Source organism: Echeneis naucrates, chromosome 1, assembly GCF_900963305.1.
Source record: "Echeneis naucrates chromosome 1, fEcheNa1.1, whole genome shotgun sequence".
Classification (NCBI taxonomy): domain Eukaryota; kingdom Metazoa; phylum Chordata; class Actinopteri; order Carangiformes; family Echeneidae; genus Echeneis; species Echeneis naucrates.
Window position 1 is genome coordinate 4,868,776 of NC_042511.1, and position 22,037 is coordinate 4,890,812.

At 42.4% G+C, this 22,037-nt stretch overlaps 1 protein-coding gene across 2 annotated transcripts; it reads left to right on the forward strand.

Moving 5' to 3' along the window:
• Positions 1-1,724: 1,724 nt before the first annotated feature.
• gna12a (guanine nucleotide binding protein (G protein) alpha 12a) lies at positions 1,725-21,831 on the forward strand. 2 transcript variants are annotated; one of them, XM_029497861.1, is made up of 6 exons: positions 1,725-2,451; positions 8,029-8,247; positions 17,132-17,182; positions 17,260-17,460; positions 17,725-17,931; positions 18,792-21,831. In XM_029497861.1, the coding sequence occupies exons 1-6, from the start codon at positions 2,131-2,133 to the stop codon at positions 18,951-18,953; spliced, it is 1,161 nt and encodes a 386-aa protein (XP_029353721.1). In that variant the 5' UTR covers positions 1,725-2,130; the 3' UTR covers positions 18,954-21,831. The 2 variants fall into 2 exon arrangements, with proteins under 2 accessions (XP_029353721.1, XP_029353730.1); XM_029497870.1 differs by lacking the exon at positions 17,132-17,182.
• The last annotated feature ends 206 nt before the right edge of the window (positions 21,832-22,037 follow it).

Genomic DNA, 22,037 nt, shown 5'->3' on the forward strand with positions numbered 1-22,037 from the left:
CAATGCTGAGAACACATCCCTAAATAAGCATTATTCTATTAAAATCCGTCCTGGCATCTGTTTTCCTGGCTTTGATGGCATCTAAGCATCTGTTTTGATGTAATTTATTTCTTCACATCTCTGCAAAAACATTAGATGGAAGAAAGAAAGCGTGTCTTATGTGCTGGTTTCTTTGTAACAAGATGAGGCCATGCCAGTTGAATAAAATGATGATTGAAATGAAATTTCGGCAGCGGCTGAGAACGCTGGTGCACTGTTTCCTTTTGATCACAGAAGGGTTCAGATGCTGATTTGTTTGCATTGCTCAGCAGTGATGGCATCCGAATGGATTTTCTCTGATGGCCCTCACACCTCCTCACAGACTCCCACCTCAATGTCTGCTGCCCCGTCCAGCTGGCTGGTATTGTTGGGCCCACTTCCTTTGGCAGACGATCACCATCTTGGTCCCAGCAACAAACAGTTAGTGGGTAGAGAAGTGTCTGCTGGAGTACTCGAGGTCTGTGGACCCAACTGGCGAATGGGAAACTGATTATTCTAGTAGTGAAACTGGCCCTGAAGCATCCTGGATGAGACAAACAGTTTCTCTGGCAGGGATGTTGTGGAGCAGAGGGGTCTCCAGTTAGCTTGGCCAAATGAGAGGCTTAAGTTTCCCAGGGACATGGACGGGTTTGTGCACGGACTGATGCTACAGTTTGGCTTGTTTGGCTGTTTGACAGCAGGAAGAGAAAAGAAACACAGCGTGAGGAATTGGCTTTTAGAATGCAAATCATCCGTTTCGGCCACCTTGCAGCTACTCTGTGATTTCCGAGCTTTATTAAGAGCAAGTTTCACTGAGCGTGCTTTCCTCTTTCAGATATATCTTGATAACACTCATACAAAAGCAAATACAAAAGCAGAAGCCCAGTTTGTGAAACTGTTTGTTTTTTTTTTTACATTTGATTTGTGTTTTTAGACACTGTCAACTCATAATCTCTAAAGCTTCACTTTTTTCTTTATCCTAAATAATTATGTATGTATGCAAAGGTTTGAGAACCCTGCTCTCAGTAGTAATCATCAGACGGTTATTTTTTCTGTTTCTGTTTTTGTAATGCTTCACTTCCCTTCACACTTCCCAGTGATTTTTTTGTTTGTTTGTTTTGTTCGTTTAATTGGAGCAGTAAATGTTTAATAAATGAAAAACAAATCCAAACTGGTTGGCCTTGATTGGATATTTGTAGGGAATGTTTAATTTTTCATCAGGGGCCTGCAGGCTCTATATGCAGATATATACTGTAAGATTTATGGCGACAGTAAGGCAACTTTTTCCACATCAGCCTTAATGTTATGACCCCCTGTTTCCCACCCCAACAGCCCCCACCTGTCCACACATGGACTCCACGCCGCCTCAGAAGGTGTGTTGCGGTTTCTGGCACTAAGAGGTCAATAGCAAAGGTCAAAGTTACGTTGGGTTCTGGGTTCAGTGGACCACAGGATGCTGGGTTGGACTGAGATCAGGGGAATCTGAAGACCATTTTTTGAGCCGTTGTTGTTGTGCAGTCTGGCAGGGAGTGTTATCCTGCTGGGGGAGGCATCTGCCTTCAGGGAAAACCGTTTCCATGAAGGGACATGAGGGGGTGGTGGGGGGTCAACATAACCTCAGTCCTCTGCTGTGGAGGGTGGCGCCCCCCCACGGCGGTGGCCGGTAGTTTACCCCCCCCCCCTCATCGGTGTGACCGTCCCACCGCCGCCCGGAGGAGCCGCTCAAGTTCACAAACCGCTGGCTGTTTAGTTTGGTCTTTCCTCTGTTTGCTGGATGATCAGACGCGCAGGAAACATCGAAGCTTTAGAAGTGTTGGACTTTGTGCCACTTTCTCCTGAGTGTTTAGTTTAGTTTAGTTTAGTTTAGTTTAGTTTTTTTGTTTTTGATGGCGCGGTCCAACCAAAATGGACTCGGGCTGTCCGCCGGTTGAGCGTTAGAGAAAAGCGCCATCTAAATGTAGACCCCGTTTGTGTGTTTGTCGGCAGGACAGACGCTGTTGTCGGTCAGGTGGATGCCACCGGGCCGGGCCGGGCCGTTTCCACCCCGCAGGTCACGTCCTAGAATGAACATTTTCCCACCGAAGTTTCGCTGAACTTTTCCCACGACTCGCCATGTCGGGAGTGGTCCGCACCCTGAGCCGCTGCCTGCTGCCGGCCGACGCCAGCCGGGACCCGGGCCGAGGCGGCAAGGACAGGAGCCGGGAGAGGGACGCGGCGCAGGAGCGGGAGGCGCGGCGCAGGAGCCGGGAGATAGACGCGATGCTCGCCCGGGAGAGGAGAGCTGTGCGCCGGCTGGTGAAGATCCTCCTGCTCGGGGCCGGAGAGAGCGGAAAGTCCACATTTCTCAAACAGATGCGCATTATCAACGGACAGGAGTTTGATCAGAAGGCGCTGCTGGATTTCCGGGACACCATCTATGAGAATATACTGAAGGTCAGTACAAAGCCGGAGGCCTCCAAAACACAGCTTTATAGCCTGAAGTCCAAAGTTTCATCTTCTGGGCTCAAAAGTTTGGACGCACTTTCCTTTTCATTTGAATGATCTGCTGTCATTTTTCCTCTAAAACGTGATGTTGTTTTTTGATCAGAAGCTGATTGACCCACACTGAGAGGTTTGTTGACACAGTGCATATTTTTATCCTGTAGTGTCAGTGTGTGCTCCCCCTTTTGTTTGCTGTCATGGCCGGGCCTCCTTCACCAGCTAACAATACCAGACTATTCCTGAGGGATGAGCACATCCGTCCTCAGTGCCACACACAAACACACACAAAGATGATAAGAGCCTGCACTTCTCCCCATCCATGGCAGTGTTAAGCGCCCTACCCCCTCCAACAGAGCATGAAGAGGCCCTGCCCCCCACCCCCACCTCCTAATACACTCCACCACCATCTATACTGCAGAGAAACATGATGTTCGGCGTGTCAGAACAGAGAGCCACATGGAAATGTTTATTTTGTCCAGACCAGTAGGTACACGCATTTGTACTTCTAAAACTTTGGTCTGTTCAAGAGTTCAAATCCACAAATCACTGTACAACAATCAGATGATTCTTGCCGTCACTGACTCTTCTGTCAGGTATTTCCTCCACTAACACACACTTGTGGTGAACCGTGAAATTTTGCAGATTCCCATGTTGACATCTTGGATTATTTGGTCGGCTGTCAGAAAAATTGAAAGTCAGGTTCACTGACTGCAGCGTGGTGGTACAGTGGTTGCCCAGTGGCTCCCACAACAAGAAGGTCATGGGTTTGATTCCCGGGCCAGGGGGCCTTTCTGTGTGGACTTTGTATGTTTTCTCCCACCGTCCAAAGACATCATGTTTGGGTTAACTGGTCACTCTAAATTGTCCGTAGGTCTGAGTGTGAGTGGTTGTTGGTCTGTGTTCGCCATGTGATGGACTGGGGACCTGTCCAGGGTGACCCTGTCCTCGCCCAATGTGGGCTGGGATTGGCCTGTCCCCGTGACCCAGAAGTGGAAAAGCAGCAGAAGATGGATGGATGAATGAATGAATGAATGAGTTGAAATGAGTGTCATTTCTGCATGGTAAAGAGATTTCTGAGAGTTAATTTGTTCTCAATTGATTTTATTTTGTCAGCCTCTAAGTATCTTTGCCATTCTGAAAATGATCTAATGCCGTACTGCAGGATGTAACATAGCAACATAACATAACATGTAACATAACAAAGATTATGCTCATTATTAATTAGTGGTCAATGTTTTGTGGAATAATCAATTAATTGTCTGGTGGTGTCATGACATTGCTTATCTAATCTGATCTAACATTTTTATTAATTTGTATTATTTTTGGAAATTTTGCTCAAAAATTACTTCAATTTTCAAAGATTAGTTTTGTTTGATCATTTCGGCTCCTTCTGCATTAGCTGCTTGTTAACTCTAAGCTGCATGACGTTAACAGTCAACAGGATAGAGACATATTTTAACTAGACACATCCAGCCCAAGGAAAAGGCATGTTAAGAATCTCATTGCACATTGATATAGCCACTTCAACTTAAAATATAAAAATGTGTATTTGAACAGTGTTTGAACATACTGTATGATGACTATAATTTGGAATAACATATGGCATCAAATATAGATAATGTATTCACAACTATAGTCCTGGAGGTGACGATATGATGCTTAATCATAAATAACACCAGAATTACCAGGGTGCCTTCCCACAGTTCAGGGCGTTGTTGGAGGATCAGCGTCACCTGTTTGGTGTAGAAAAGCCTCCCGCCATTGGAGCTTAAATAAAGAGAAGGAGAACAAAGCGAGGAGGAAGGAGGGATAAAACTGAGTGAGAACACACAGGTGTGTGGCATTACTTGGCATCTAAAGATAAATAACAGGGGTAGAGTTCAGGTGTGGTCCTGCTCCTTCAGTCCCAGTAATTATACCTCTGGTAACGGATAAAGCTCTGCTGTAATCCTCCAAGTGAAATCATTTATTTCTCACAAGTTAAGCCAAACAAACTAGCTGAAAAACTGCAGCCTGTGGAAGTTAGTGCCATCAAACTGAACACACTAACTGCAGGTAGCAAGACATTAATAAACAGCTCTACACTAAAATATGGACCAATGAGTGTTTCTAATTACAATGACCCATCTTTAACCTCTTTGACAATTAGTCCATCTTGTGAATTTGCTACAGCAGCTCAATATTGTGTAAAGTCTGCCCTGAAGAATATAGTAACTTCTTGTCTTGTAAATTCAACAGCATGCTGCTAAGTGACAATCACCACCAAAGGAAAACACATTCAGCCGCAGAGAAAACTTACAAATAGCCACTTCACCCACGTGTTTCTTTTCTTTCTGCAGAGTTTTGTGTTTTTATATCATTATCGTTTTTCACACTTAGCTTTTTTTTACCCCAGACTCCATCAATAAGGTGTGATGTTGCAAGTGGTGTGTCTGAGATTAAGAAATTATGCAATTTCTCGCTGTCATCACATTTCTTTTAATTCTCCTTTTTTTAATAGCTTTCCAGTGGGGGTGTGTAAACTGTGAAGGAGCATGTTGCATGTTCCTGCTCTCACAACTAAGAAGCTCAATTCATTAGCAATAAAACAAGCTTTTGCTTTGTTTAGTTTGGTCACAGGTTCACTGCGGCTGGTGTGACCATTATTTTGGTGGCTATTATGTTAACTTAGCATTGTGTCAGTAACTGATTTGGGTGATAAACTTTATTTCTCTTTCCCATCTGATTTAGCATGTACCACTATGCTGTAATCATCACATGGGGCCTCAGCAAAGAAAAGCTTAAATCAGATAAAGTAAGACCACTCTGTGAGGTTCATATGCTGTATATTCTTTATCAGCTGAGCCCAGGGGGCGTTTCAACTATTGACTCCCCAAAGCTCAGCATGTTTGGCATTATTGAAAACTCAAAGACTTAATAATACAGAAAAAGATACTGATTAAGCTGTGCAGATTGAAGAGGTTAATCACAACTTAACACTGGTCTGTTTCTGGTCAGGGAAACGAGCCTCTGATCGCAGGATTTCATTTTGTATTCTGAGAGTTTTTGTGGTCTGCTCCACAATGGGAGTGATGTTCTCTATATCTGTGTGTTTCGAGCAGACAATGAGGCAGTGAAATGTAGAGGAGGAGGTTATTGCAGCTGATGGGATGGACAACGTCGATACAGGAAGGCAGCTCCTGTGTGACTACAAAACTGAGCTAAAAGACAAAGGCCTGTGATGCTCGCAGTCAAACCAGTAAGCAGATGCTGTCAACCACATCGTGCCTATAAAAGTACATGCTGTCAGCTCAGACATCAAATTTACATGTCTTCCTAGGCCCATTTTGACAGAAATAGCAGGTCTTTTGTTAGCATCTGTATGTGTTTCAACAGATTTCACCCTCAGTGTCTGGGGTAAGGTTGTGAAACAGTCCCCTGTCCCTGAATATTGGTGTTTCTGGTACTTATCTATGAGCTACACCTACTGTAAATGTCAAACAGACAAGTTCAGACGAAGTTTCACAGACAGAGGCTGGAGTCCGGGAAAAGAGCTACATCCTGTGAAAGAACACAGACCGTCCCATGTGCTGGAGGTCAGCCTGAAAACTACGACCTCACAGAGATGTAAAATGAATGCTGTATTCATAAGGCCTTTATCAGCGATCAGAGGCAAACCTTTCGAAGTTCATCACCACTAAGTCCTCCTCAAGCAGTTGAGATACCTCTGATAAAAAAGGATTAGTGTTAATTATACACTTTGCAGTTCACGTCCATGCATGAAGGACAAATAGAGAAGAATCCACTGGAGTAAAGATTAAAACATTATTATGGCATTATCTGTAAAACACCACAATCAGAATGATTCATTATTTACTGTTACTAATGCTTGTGTCATGGTCTAAATGTCTGTTGACAACCTGTATGCATATACATGCTAAAAAGTTTAAACCTTTATTAGTCCCACAGTTTCACTATTGACCTGAATGTTGACCTGGGTCACCTGAATGTCCCATAATAAACCGGCCAGTCCACACGAGAGACTGAGGAGGATACTGTCGTATTGTGCTCCAAATTTGGGCAAAAAAAGGGCAGCATTTCTTGTCCGAATTTGGAGGAGGTTTTGAAACAGGACAGGCCTGGTCAACTTGATACGGTGTTATTGTATTTAGTGTAGAAATGTAAACTATAAAGGCAAGACCACAGACTTTTTACAGGCCGAGAAAGACGGACGAACTAGCTGGCAGGAAACGGGCAGTTTACAGGAAGGAGATCACAGATTGGTAAATTGATGAAGTTTATGCTAGTTCACATACAGAGAAAATGAAATGGTTACGGTAGCCATGACTCAGTGTGACTCAAGGACGGTGATTCTTTGTCAAGAAATTTCACCACCAACATGCTGGTGTTGGAGCGGCATGTGTTAGATTATGTGTACGTGTGTCTTTTTGTTTGACACTCATCACAGTGTGAGGTTTCCTCAGTTGTTTGGGTTGTGTTGTCTGTTTTACTGATTCCTACCATTAAAAAAAGAAACAAAAAAAAAAAACACACACAAAACATATATATTCAGAAAAGAGGGGGAAAAGGTCATAAATGAGCACACCACAGCACAGATAGAAACACACAGTATTTGCAGTGGTGAGAATTTCTTCAAACTGTCTTTTATTTATTTATTTATTTATTTATTTATTTATTTATTTATTTATCTTTACCGACTGGCTATTTTTTTTCTTCTTCCGCTGTAAATCCACCTATCTGAAAAGAAGGTCCTTATTTCCTTATCTAAGCCTGATTTTTCTCCTTGCTTTGTGTTTCTCTCAAGGATTTTCTGTCTTTGTAGAGACAGAGTTGAGCTGTGTCAGTGACTTGACGTCGTGGGCATGTAACACCCTGTGAATATGACATCAAACTCTTGACTGCACCACAAGGGTTAGATTGTCACGAGTCACTGACAGACTCACTAACCTCCTAAAACACTTTGTACCTCACTGATAATGTTTGCTGACAAGTCTTCTGTCGTGTCAATCAATAAACTTAGACCAGCTCAGTAACACATTATATTGTGAAAACTAACATGTTGTGAAATATGGTAGATATCTGGGAATTTCAGAATAAAGTACAAAGAAGAACTGTCGCTTAAAAAAAACTTCAAACTAAATTGGCTACAGAACATATCAGGAAAGACTGGATCAAAATGGTGGAATAAAACAACAACAAAAGGAGAAACAGATGAAAACTGAAACTGAAATGGATGTCTGTGTGCTGGTTTCTCAGTAGGAGACCTCCCACACAGATCAGTCTACATGGGTTTTCTTCATAAAACCACCAGTAGCTGTGTGTGTGTGTGTGTGTGTGTGTGTGTGTTGGAGACATGTGCTTTGCTGTTAAACTTACTCCATGTAACACTACACTCAGTGGTGGTGTTCATCTCTGGAAGCAGCACATGCAGAATGTTGTTTTTTTTTTTTTCATTTCATTTATGTGGTCAGGAAATATTTATATGATATTGCTGACATTAGGAATAACAGCTGTTTTGTGCTTCTGCAGGGCATGCGTGTGCTGGTGGACGCCCGGGACAAGTTGGGCATCAGCTGGCAGATCTGCGAGAACGAGAAGCAAGGCATGTTGGTGATGTCGTGGGAAGGACGCGTGGGCGCCTCGGGGGTCGAACCCAGCGAGTTCCAGCTGTATGTGATGGCGCTGAGCGCGCTGTGGGCCGACACTGGCATACAAGAGGCCTATGCACGGCGCTCTGAGTTCCAACTGGTGAGTAGATCGGGGAGCAGGCTCCAGGTTTTTTTCCCCCCCTAATGTGAGAGGATCAACTTCTTTTTATTGACTCCAGACATGTGTTTAACTGCAGAATCCCCCCCAGGAGGTTCATGTCCTCCTTCGTGGGATTTACAGATGAATGATGGATTTTGACAGTACAAAAGTTTCTCTACTTTATTAATCACTTCTCAGAAAGAGCATTTACAAAGTGCACTACAGAGGATAGATATAAAAAATAACAGAATCAGACATACACTTACATATTCACCGCCTCACACATATGCACGTTTGGCAGATTAAAACACAGCAACTTTAAATAAGCGATTTCAGCAAAATGTACGTTTTTGTATACATTTGTTTCAGTCAGAGTTTAAACATAATCAAGAACATTTTATTTAAACTTCCATAATCCTGTCTCAACCTGTTCATGTCCACCTGTCCATGACAGGAGTTCACTTCTCTCACATGCTGTAGAGAAGGCGATTATTTAGCATGCTAATGTTTGCAGATTTGGACTAAACGTTAGGAACAGCTGATGAATCTTACATTTGTTAGTATTTAATGAAGCAAATAAACCAAAGTGGAATTCTGACCTCAATCCCATAGTTTCAGTCATATCACTAAATTCCAAACAACTCTGACCCTTTAAAACTAAATAATTGTAACAATGGAGATATAGTCCCAGTTTTCTTGTGTCTGTGTTGTGTATCTATACAGAGTCACAGGGGGGCTGGAGCCAATCCCTGCTGACATTGACTGAGGGCGGTGTTCACCCTGAACCTGTCGCCAGTCATTCACATCTGAAATATAGAGACGCACAAACATTCACACTTAAAATTCTCGTCGACAGACAGTTTAGAGTCACTAACTGGCCTGCGGTGCATTTCTTTGTACTGTGGAAAATCAGAGAAACCAGAAGGAACCCACAAAAGTACCAGGAGAACAGGAAGGACTTCAGGTCCTCTGCTTGAATCCAGAACTTTCCACTTATCACTCCACCATGTTGCCCAGATTTCTTTATTTGCTTATTTATTGATATATTTTTACCAGTTAAAGAGGAACATGTGTTGAATAAAAAAAAAAAAAAAACATCATGGGAAAATGGATAATTTTGTCATTTTTCTGCTCCCCAATGACCTTCTAACTCTTTGGGTGTGTCCTGCCCTCCAGGCTACAAAGATAAGCCACTTCCACTAATCCTCTCATGAATGTCTGCATAAAAAAACAGACTGCGGTTCATTCACTGACCAAGAGTCATGTTTACTCATAGATATTCACTGGCTGACATTATGCGTCTCCACTAAAGCGTCACAGCAGCGAAAGAGCAACAAGTGAATGACCCATGACTGAGTAGGGCTCAACTTATTCTTCACTTACTCACTTATATTATCAGTATGAAAATCTAACATTGCCTTTTCTGTGTCAGAGCAGTGGCAAAAGGCTATTTCTGGCTAACACACGTACAGCGCAGGGCGTTTGACATACATTATTCCTCTTCCCATCATCCTGCTGTGAACTATCAAACTGGCCAATCATACCAAATACACAAATTGAATTTAAAAAGAAACTTGCATAGTGTAAATTTGCCTTTTAGCTCCTGTGGCTGTGAACTTTGAACACATAACGTTAGTGATGTTGCAGTGAAGAGGAGGACTTCAGCCAGTCCTCACTGGGACAATAGTCCCTGACATGCTCTAAGCTTCATATGGAGCAGCTGGATGTTTGAACCCATTAATTGAGTGAAGGAGTGCTGCGCTGAGTGGAGCCTGTGGATGCATTTCTTATTTTTCCTGAGTAACTCACCTCTCTCCTTTCATTGTTTGGACACTTTCCAAATATGTAATTATTTTTCTCTTGACTGGAAATGGAGACGGTGAAGCAGAGCCTTGTCAAGTTTCGCCCGCCACACTACACTGCGCCAAACACCAAGTGAAATGGCTTGTAAATTGCTGTGTCATTCTTTTTTCTTTCAACCTTAATATTAAAAAAAAAAAAAAGACACTGATGAAAACCAGCAGGTTGCACACACTGAAGGTTTCTCATAACTTAGCTCTTTGAAAGGTTTGATGTCTGAGCATCTTTATGCTACATTGGCAGCCCGCTCTCTCTTTTCACCCTCAGGAGGTATAAGGCTTCGCTGATTGGAAGTTAAGATCTGAGTCTCAGTTTGCTGTGATGTCTTTTAGCTGGCAGCTGTCGGCCTAGCAGTGTCTCTCAATCACTTGCTTTGGTCCAGACTGAAATATCTCACAAACAACAAACCTGTGCATCGTCAGCGGATTCAGGTTTTTCACTCGTGCAGCAAAGCAACTGGATGGAACCAAACAGCATCTTAATGATTATTTTTCTGAATAACATAAGGTCAAAATTAGGTCAGAAAGTAATGGGTGATTTTGTCCAGTACTTGGGTTTACTTGGCTCATTAAATACCAACAAAATTAGAGCTTCATCAACCTTTTCCTGAGCCTCATGGTTAGGCCTAATTAGTAAAATTTGGCAGGCTTCCACAGTGAACATGGACATGGTAAATATCAACCCCCTTGTACCGCACCATGTTAACACGCTAACGTTGGCTTTGAGCTGCCGCTTCAAAGATTTACAAGAATTTTACGACACAACATCAAACAGGATAAATTTATTCAGTCAAGCTCAGTCGAGTTACTCAAGTTGGAGTCGTGAAGAAGCTTGTCTCTTTGTGATTGGGTCTGATAAGTTTAGCTTTGGTGTAGGCTCACTTTAAATAACGACATGACATCTTTGCTTCGAGTTGTCACAGAAAGAGTAGAAGAGGAGCTCTAGCAGCTTGCTCACAGTCTCCAGTCAGACCGTCCTGTGTTATTTTTTTTCCACACATCTCAGTCAGTCTTTTTCTCTGCTGTCTATGGAGAACCAAACAAATGGTGACGGTTTTAAAGGCGCCGCTCACTGTAGTTTAAAAAACAATTTGTGAGCGGCAGAGCGGCTGGAAAACCACTTGCTGCTTCAAGTGTCTACAAATATGCTGTGAAGGGCCAGACAGATTGTTAATGACTCTTAATGGTTCAACAGAATGTCATGAATGATCGCTAACCATATTGCCAACATAGTGAATGTCTCACACCATCGGCTTCACCAGATGGTCTACTTGTCAGTGTGCTTTGTATCGGCTGTGGCATCTAGCTTATTTGTTCTTTATTTAAAAGTGATGCTGGAGTGATACTATCTGCTCCGAGCTGCAAATGTGACCTTTTACCTCATTACACATTTATCGGTGACAAAATAATCTGGAGTCAGACAGAAGCCACTTCCGTCTGCCTCTCACTTAACATACTGTATGTGTGCGTTTGTGTATCTGTGTGTGCGCACGTGTGAGATGTCAGTGCACAGCTATGGGTCAGACAGCCGTGTCTTATCTGGAGTCATGGTGATAAAACTCGTTTGCTCCAGCTGTACAGACTTACATCATTCCAGCTTAAAGGATAACACTCTTGATATTTTTGTACTTTGTCTTTTCAGATGTCATGAAAAGACCAAATGAATTGAACAAGTACTGTCTTGTTAGCCTGAAACAACTTCTGCCTCTCTGTGATAGAGATTCATTCATGTCCCAAAACTCATCAGTGAGCAATGTCGCTGTGGCTGACATGGCTTCGGTTGTATATACAATGTGCATTTAAAAAAAAAAGGTTTGTCTTTGAGGAGTGACTGACCAGTGAGTCACACCGCTGTAGTTCGGTAAATGTGACTTTAGACACGTCCGGATGATGGTAAAGAGCAGCACACTGTGTTACAGGTCCCATATTTGATGCTTATCTGATGTTTCATTTTCCATAGCCACAAGATTTTTTTGTGTGTCTTTAGAAAACCAAAAACCTTCCCAGTGTAGTTTCACAGCTTCTCCTCTGGCGGTCTGTTCTCCGAGCAATCAAATGAAAATGTAACAGGCTACAGGTAAACACTGGGCAGCGGAGTGGTGCACTGATTAGCATGGTTGTTAGAATTGGCCTGTTTATATGGATAAACTAAATCCTGCCAGTTTGGATGGGGGGTGAGGTGGGCTCTACTGGCTGTTTTCACTCTGTAGTTATGACATGACCAAAGTCCTGACAGCTTATTTTATGCCAGTTACCAGTTTGCATCTTTCTGGGACTGAGCCTTTGGCACATCCACAGCATTAACAAAGATCGTTGACCTCTATAATAATAATAAAAAAAGACAGTAAAATCTCACTTTAGACAGCATGGGACCTTTAAACAAACTAGCTGTTTCGCTGATGTTACAAACTACTCATCTGCATCATTGTATTACTGCATGGACAGCTGGTCATGTAGTGCAGCCAGCTTCGCTCTCACTCAGTCACTGCATCTGGTTTCCTTGGAAAAGAAAATGTAAAGTCAAAATATAAATACATCTTCTGATGTTTGCTACTATTCTTTACATGCTATCAGCAATCCACTGATAGCAATATCAAAAGTAAACCACAAGTGGATGAGCTGAGATTAACAGGCAGCTGTTAAGTTAGTTGGCAGGTTTCCCAGGAAGTAGATCTTTACACAGTTAACAGGCATAATAGCTAACCCGGGGGTTTTGGAAAACATCAGGAGGTTTGCAGTGCATGCCCCAGAATGCTCTGTGCTGCCAGAGTCAAGTTTTTCCAAATCATTAGAACGGAGGTACCCAGTGGAAAGTTAACACGACCCATAGTCAGAATTACCACAATTCTAAGAATAAGACCTGAAAAATCCAGGAATTCCCTTGTGGCCCTCTGACTAAATATAGTGCTCAAAAATGCATAATTTGCTCTCGTTTTGTTTCTTTTTCTAAAAAGGGAAGTGAACAGATGTTTCAGGAAGTTACTTCCCCCATTTTTCAGAACTGAGTTGTACACTTTTCTGAAGATCTCCAACTTCAGCTTTGGGTGCTGAGCGTTGTGAGGATGTGGAGAAAAAAGAAGTACTGAGATCGGCTAACACGTCTATTCGTGGGATTCATTGACAATAAGTCATTTAATTAGCATTTTTTGAAAGTAAGAAAAAAAAAAAAAGTCTACCGTGAAGTCATTGTGCTGACTTAGACTCCAAACTTTCACTGTCTCTCCACTCTCAGAGAGCCTTTCCGGGGATGCCGCAGTCAGCTTTTCCCAGGCACAGCTGGAGCCAGGCCACAGGCAGACAGAAGGAGAGCAGGGAAAGAGAGTCTAAAGAGGGGAGCAAAGGAAGGGAGTGGAAAGTAGGAAGGAGCCGGGGGATGGGCTCAGAGAGCGTGGAGATGGTGACAGAAAAACGAACCCAAAGCAAGAGTGTGTAAGGATTTTGTTTACTGGTGTCCCCACCACACCCAGATAACAGAGGCGTTGATAGGACATAAACATCTAAACCACCTTTGCCTGACAAAAACAAAGTTGCAGAACATGCTGTGATGATAAACTTCTGCTGTTGTCTCCAGCTAAGACATCCTGAATACAGGAGCTGAAGAGCTTTGAAGCTCAACAGAGACGTGAAAAGGCTGTCAAAGAGGCTGAAACACAAATTCCATATGTTTGGGATGATGAGATTTCAACCTGTGTGTGTCTGCTGTTGTTAGTGTTAGCAGCTTATTATTGGCCGCACTGTATATACAGTACTTTATATGTGAGTCTGTTTGGGTGTTACTTAAGTTAAGTTTTGGATTCAAAGCTTCATGCTTCAGTTTTATTACAGTAACGCTGTGCTCACCAGACATTAAGAACCTTAAACACACAAAGTGCGCCTAAAGAAAACTGAAAAATATTAGAACACACAAATTATATACAAGCACACAAAAAACACAGATCAGTAATACTTATTTTGTCGAATTGCCTCCATACAGCTGCCTCTGAAATTTTTAGAATTTAAAAATGGAATATGTTTGAATCCGAATTAATTTGACCTTTTGCTCACACAACCAACAATTTGAAGAAATTATAAAAATTTGGGAAATTATGAAGATAATAAAACAATTTTCATTTCAGAGTAAAACAAAATTGTGATTAAGACTCAGATATTCACTTTAATGAAGTCTCACTGTCAGGTTGTCATGAAAGAAAGGGTGGTGGCACACCCAGTCACACACACACAAACACACAGCTAGTGACACATGTACCTGTGGCCACACACACACACACACTGCAGAATGTGAGCTTATTCTGTCTTTATTGTAATAAAGCCCCTAATCTGCCCACACAAGCCCTGAATGGAGGCATTCCTCCTGCCTTATTCAGCTACACACAGACACACACGTTCACTTGAACACACACACACTATAGCTATATTTTACAGCTTTACTACTTATGATCTGCATTACAAGGCACTAAAATGGATCTTTGGCCTAATAAAGTGAATTTATTTTGATATTTAGTTTAATGCCTTCCCTGCCATGAATGCTCAGACTGTCTCGTTTCTGCTGATGACAGTTAAACTGCCTGTGAAATTGATCAGTGTGTGTGTGCGTGTGTGTCTATGCGCGTGCTGAAATATGTCTGTCTCTCTGTCTGTGTTTGTGTATCCCTTCATCTCTGGGAATTCCCCCGCTCCCTGCTTTTCCCTCCAACCAGCCCCTCCTCCTCCTTCTACTCATGTCCTGCTGAGCCAATCAGAGCATCCGGCTTGGTGTTTCCTATTGCAGTGACACTGTAGGTCAGCGGCGGGGTCACAGGGTCACATCTCACCAGCACAGGGGTCATGTTTCCTCGTTGTAACGGGACATGTTAGGGACGACAGAGATGACGTTATCAGCCACACAAGGAGTTTGACAGAGACTGAAATCTACAAATTCTGGAAATAGTATTTATTGTCACGGACTTAAAGAGGAATAAGGCTATAATGCCATGAGGCCTTTGTGTGTGTGTGTGTGTGTGTGTGTGTGTGTGTGCGTGTGCGCGCGCACTAAAATGACTGTGTAACTCAGTTCTGTCTGACTTGCTAATCCCTCCATCCCCCATGTCTCTCCCCACTGTTTTCACACACAGCTGTTTCCTGTTGAATGTGTGTGTTTAGCAAGAGATTTCATTTTTAGCTATAGTCAGGAATCATAACTGTGTGGAAGAATAATCAAGGTAGTTTGGACATTGCACAGCTATGGTTTCATCTTAAGCCTGGCTTCGTTGTGTTTCTGTTCATTTCGTGAGTTGCAGCCCGTGTAAAAGTATCTAATTTATATATCCGTAACAACACATACAGCTGTGCTTGGGAACATGCCCCTCCCACCGTTTTCCCATCAGTAACAGAATCATTTAACAGCCTGATGAAGATTTCTTGAACTGTATTATCAATTACAGCCTGCACTTAAGCCACATTACTACGCCACTGTAGTGTATTATTGACAAGAATGAATACAAATGTGATGAATGACAAGTCAAGTTTCAAGAGTTGTGTTAATTGATTTGCTTCCCAAGCAGAACTGGACTGAACTCCAGCGACACGTTTAAGTGTCTCTGAATAATAACAGTTCAGTGAGACGGTGGAAGTGACGAAGACGGAGAATTATCACCTCTCTCCTCAGTTGTACAGACTGTTGTGGTGGCCTCTGGCTGTTCATCGACAAAAATGCTATTCTGTTTCATTTTCTCGTAGTGTCATTTCCCGCCACAGCAGGCAGCTGTTTTCAGTGAAAAACTGTAAACACCCCCTGACACTATCACCAGACTGCAGACAGACACTGGCAGCAGCTACCTGGGGAACCTAATGGAGCATTCAGCGACTAAAGGAGCACGCATTTCCCCCGGGAGCTTCTTGAGACAAAAACAAGTTTTCAGAAACAACAGCCCAAATTTATGCTTATGTTGCTGAATCATTTCTCCATTTGAAAACTGTTAGGGAAGAAAGTTCCCCACATAAACCTAAACGGGGATGAGATGTCAATGTTGTGGTCACAGCTTGTTTTCACTGTCACCAAGAGGCAAAAATTGCAAGAATACACAAAGAACAATTTTTGGAGTGTCGAAAAATTGCCAGAAAAATCTCAGGTGCATATGTGAAGACCTGCAAGTGAAGTAAAACCTCACATGTTGAATCCTAATTTACTTCTCATCCAGTTTCGACTGACAGTTTCGACTTTCTTTGGTCAAATCTTAAAGCTAAATTCACTGATTCTTTAACAGTTTAGAGGAACATCCTTTGCAGTAGTTGTGATTCTTGCCTCTAAATAAATAAATCCAAAATGACTGGTTCTTTTAGCTTGGGTGTTGGTCTCCACCAGTCCTGTTGAGCAGATAATTCTGTGTGTGGTTGTTATGTGGTGTGCAGGGGGTGCAACGGGGCTTATTAAAGTTTTTTTTTTTTTTGTCCCTGTTAAATCAAACTTGGTGAGAGCAGAAAGAGCCCAGAACACTGAACAATGCACCAAAAATACTAAAACACCAACTCCAAACAGCCCCATAAATCACATGCTCATTTCATCCTCTGTCATTAAGATAATATTGGTAAGTGCAGCTTTAATATCTGCTTTCACACTTTTATGGAGTCATAAAGTCAACAGAGTGTCTTTGTGGCAATGAGAACAAGCTCCCTAAATGTGATTAAAGACAACACAATAAACACTCAGCACACATAAACTCAGATCTGGATACAGTCACATTCAGAATGCTGATATTGGTCAGGCCTGGCCATGAAAGCAGCTCCAAAAAATATGATGGGACTGATGTGATTAACGTTGCTCTCGTGTTTTCAGTCCCCTGTTGAATCGATTGATGCATTATTGGATCAGTTAACTTCTATGAGAAGATGAAAAATGAACATGGACGGAATGAGAATTGAAACGAGTGTAATGACCAGACTCTGGAGGTTAACTGGATTATTTGTGTCTTCTGACATTTCTGTTTGGTTAATGCGTAATAAGACACTTTCACCCCTAATGCTTTTTTTTTTTCTCTTCCTGTCTGCAGAGTGAGTCAGTGAAATACTTCCTGGATAACTTGGATCGTATTGGACAACTGGTGAGTCACGACGACTGCTTAGATAGAGTTTATTCTGCAATGCTTCCACTATTAAAACTTTTTTTTTTCTTTCCCAGAACTATATCCCAAGCAAGCAGGACATTTTGTTTGCAAGGAAGGCAACTAAAGGAATTGTGGAGCACGACTTTGTCATCAAGAAGATCCCTTTCAAGATGGTGGACGTGGGAGGGCAGAGGTCTCAGAGGCAGAAGTGGTTTCAGTGTTTTGATGGCATCACATCGATACTGTTCATGGTGTCGTCATCTGAGTATGACCAGGTATCATGATACACTGACATGGAGATTTTAAAAGGTTGGACAGACAGTCCGATCATTATTCTGTTGACTTCTGGAGTTACAAAATGGACAAGAAAAATAAGATATGCTTCATTTAAGATTTACACAAAGGTCTCTTTGTGGTTGTCTGAGGAACCTTGATTGTTTCCTCAGTCGAGGCTCCAGTTCAAATCAAGTCACATGATGAAGGTTGAGCTCTTGATTTGGTGCGCAGATAAAACCTAAAAAAAATGTGTGTAATTCTAGGTCTTGATGGAGGATCGAAGGACAAACCGCTTGGTGGAGAGCATGAACATCTTTGAGACGATAGTGAACAACAAGCTGTTCCTCAACGTGTCCATCATCCTCTTCCTCAACAAAACTGATCTGCTGGTGGACAAAATCCGCACAGCGGACATTCGCAAGAACTTTCCCGACTTCAGAGGAGACCCTCGTAGGCTAGAGGACGTGCAGGTATGTAGAGACACACACATTCAGGGAAGGAGCATATTATCCAAATGTGGATGTTCAACTTCAAAACCAGAAAAAGGAGGCACACAATCCAACTTAGCTTTGCATTCTATTCAAATATAATTTAGAGTGTTTTTGGGCTGTATCTCTGAAGAGATGCGTTTTTCCAAATTCAGTGAAATAACACTCACAGTTAGGGATACTTTGGTGCTTCTATTGATCGGATAGTTTACATCCCCTTTGGGTGTGGTCATCTAAATCAAATCAAATGAGTTACATCAAAACAGGTCGACACCAAACTCGGTATAGAATTAGAAATCCTTTCATCATCTTTACACTTGTGTAGAACTTGTGTGTTCACATGAGCGCCTTTCTGTTAATACCACTAATGGTTGCGAGCAGGAAAACCCGAAGTGAAGCTCTATTGGCATTGATGCTGCCTCGTCTCTGTACTCAGCGGAACCTGATTCAGGAAGAAGCACGTTTAAATACACTGTTAGACCATCACTCCACACCATAACTTCCTGGTTTTAAATGTAGCTGTGATACAATAACATCTAGTGACAAAAATGCAGAAAGTACAAATATATTCATATGCTCAACTCTGGAACCTTCTTTAGATTTTTTTTATTTATGTGGTTATAAATAATAAATTGGTACTTCGAATAACCTGCTTCTTTTCATCCTGCCTCACACCGTCTGTCTTCCTGATGCAAATGTGTGTACATATAGAGTAGATTAAACATTTGGTTATCCATTTTTCTCCAGGGAAAATCTAGTCCAGACTCAATAACGGAAACAGAGTTTCTCGTTTCCATGACATTTAAGAAATCAAGTTATTGTTCCTGTTCCGCTCCTTCCAGGCATTCCTGGTGCAGTCGTTCAGTCGTAAAAGGAGGAACCGAGGGAAGCCGCTGTTCCACCACTTCACCACAGCCGTGGACACAGAAAATATCCGTTTTGTCTTCCATGCCGTCAAGGACACGATCCTGCAGGAAAACCTCAAAGATATCATGCTGCAGTGACCTTCGTTGCGGCAGGCGACGGCCTCTATCTCTGACTGTAAACTGTGAAGCCAGCCACGAATTCGAGCCGGGAGGAGACGGTCTGCTTCGCTGTGACCTGTGGACAAGTCAGTTGGGCCACACAGTGGATCTATCTGAAATCTGAACCTGTGGAACCGTGAAGTGACTCTGGATCTGTTGGACCCCTGTCATTCCCTGTGGAAACTGTGAGGGTGATGGAGGACAAACCCCCACGTTAACCTAAAAAAGTTTGTATGCTGGAAAGACAGCCACCTTCTCCTCCCTTAGGCACTCTCAAGTGTTCTTTCTTCAATATACATGATAAATGTGTAAAGAAAAAGAGAGAAAAGCACCAACTACACGACGTCAGCACTGAAAGTGTTTTTTCTCAGCTGTATATATGACTGATGACAACCCTGTCACTAAACTGAGGCAGACTGTTGAAATGGAGCTGGATCAAGCTGTGCGAGGAGCAAGCAGGAAGGCGGAGGCGGAGGTGGGGGCGGGGGTGGGGTGCTTCTTAGAGTGAGCTGAAGAATGGCCCGTCTTAATGTGCATGTGTTTAAGAGAGAGGGGTGAAGGTCATCTGCTCTGCGATGTGACGAGGTTGCACAAGTGTTCCCGTCAGGAAAGACGTTCATCTATCTGATGTCCCCTTTCTCTCTCTGTCCTGCTGTCATACAGGAGAGGAACAGCTGCAGACAGAAAGTCATGTCCCTCTTCATCTAGTCCTCCTCATCTCTGATACAATAGACGGATTGTTTGCCTCCTCCCTCTGCAGCAGGCACAGCAGACAGTCAAATTAGAGACTCTTTTAGGCTTAAAGACACACAGCTCCTGATCTTGTATGAATTATGGTTCATCACCGCAACTTCCCAATATGTACAGCACAATAGCTGGGCTTTGACCTGAGCTGCACTGTATGAAGAGGCTCCTTAACGAGACTTTTGGATACAGTTAATCTGCTTGTTCCTGGTCAGCTTTATTCTCCTGTTTCTGGCAGCCATTTTGGACTTTACTGTACAGACTGTAGCTGCAGGGATGAGGGCTCTGGCACAAAAGATCAAAATGCTAACAAGTGGATGAAACAAACAAGAGTGAGCAGCTAACGTGCGTAGATGATCACACACGGGGAGATATTTTCTTCTTTCTTTGGTATTTTCCATCGTTGGGTACCTCGGACGACGTTATCGTGCTAAGGATGTGGTACATTTGGAATGTTTGGTTAGTCCAGTAATTGGACTAAAATAGAAATTTATGCCAACAACAATCTTGATAGTGAATTAATAATTCTTCATTAATTGAACAAAGGTCATGATGTGGTAATTTATATTTGGTTTTTGTCTAATTAAAGAGGTTCACACTTTAGGCTACAGCTGCTGCTGACGTCTCCTCCAGCTCTTTCACTAGTCCCTGACATTTTAAAGCTGCACTAGTCAATATTTTTACAGTGCCATTGGAAAACATTATTGTGTGAACAGTAAAGGTTGCTCATAGTGATGAACCCACAGAGAGTTATCAATCGACTCTTCAACTCCCTTCAGCCGAGCGAAGCATATAAACATCTTTTCACCTCTTTATTTTGGTTTTACAGCCCACAGAGGGGTTTAGTGTCACTGCTTTTAATGGCAGCCGCAACGGGCAAATGATTTTATTCAAAGGAATAAATCTCTTATGAACTCTGCTCTGCATTACACAGCAGACAGACGGCGACAAGCCGGCAAACATTATGAAGAGTTTAGCAGATGAACAGCCTCATATCTCCCTTAGGAGTCGGTGAAGAACAAAAACAGAGTTTCAAAGACTACTGACATAAAGTTATTGGACTCATCATATTTCCAGGAATATGACTCAAAATAAATATTTAGGTTCCTCCTGGATTTGAAACTAGTCAACTGTGCACTAAACGGTTTGCCGCAGCTTATTAAAATCCCCCAGGTGGCCGAATCAGACCGTTAATGCAGGTTTAGAAACCAAATGATTTAGAAAGCCATCAAGAACATTATCACCAGATGAATCACAAATGAAAGTAATCACTAGTTGCAGTGATTTTCAAGTCTGGTTCACAACAATGTAGTATGAATAAAAAAAAAAAAAAAAAAGTGCCGTTTCTGTGGTTGCGTGCGATTTTACATACTTGTGCACTGATTTTAAAGCAATCAGTGGTTGTCGGTGTCCCGTCAGCCAATCAGAAGAAGGTATTTTCAAAATATGTTCAAATGTTAGCCCGGATGGTTCCCTGGATGTTTTCCAGTATGTTTCAGAGTATTTTGCTTTCAGCTAGCGGATCGGTGAGAAAATTTGATTCCAAGCATTTTCCTGATGTGCATTTTGGTGCACAGCAGTCAGACCCAGCTGCTCCTCTCACCGTGAGTGTTCAGTCTGAACGGCCTGAAGGGGAATGAGGCTATTCATGAGCACTTCCATACGCCTGTGTAATTAGTCTGTTTTTGTGTGTGTTCGTAGCGATTTATGGCCCTGTTGTGCATGTTTATACTTCCTGTACATAGAATACTCTAAGTATTTGCCTGACACTGTGTGTTAACCTCCAAATACAAAAAAAAAACAAAAACAAAAAAAAAACCACGCCACTAACAGTATCACTGTAAATGTAATGTTGCTGTAATGTTTGTCATTAACTAACTTTACCTTTTCCACTTTTTGGGATTTTGTTTTGTTTTATAAGCGTCGTTATTGCACTGGAAATGACCAGAAGGGAAAACGTCTGGGGGAGGTAGGCAGAGAAACAAATAAACAGGCGGCAGGCTCAGAAAGGCGAGCAGGATGAAGAGAGGGAGGGAGGTCTTCAGCTCTTGTTTTTTTGTTTCCCAGTGCCTTGGCTCTGTGCTCTGTGGTGAAATACACTGCCTTCTGCTGACATGCTGTTTCTTTATTTTCTCAGTGTTGGCGTCTGTGTGTATCTGAATGTGTGTATGGTAAAGCAAGAGGTTAAGAACCTCTGAACTGGAAAGTGGTTAAAAAAGAAGACTAGCTGAAGAGGGGAAAGACGGTGAAATGGCTGAGGACTTCAAAACATAGTTGGAGTTCATGAAGGAAAAGGAAATAAAACTCAAATGTGTTTTT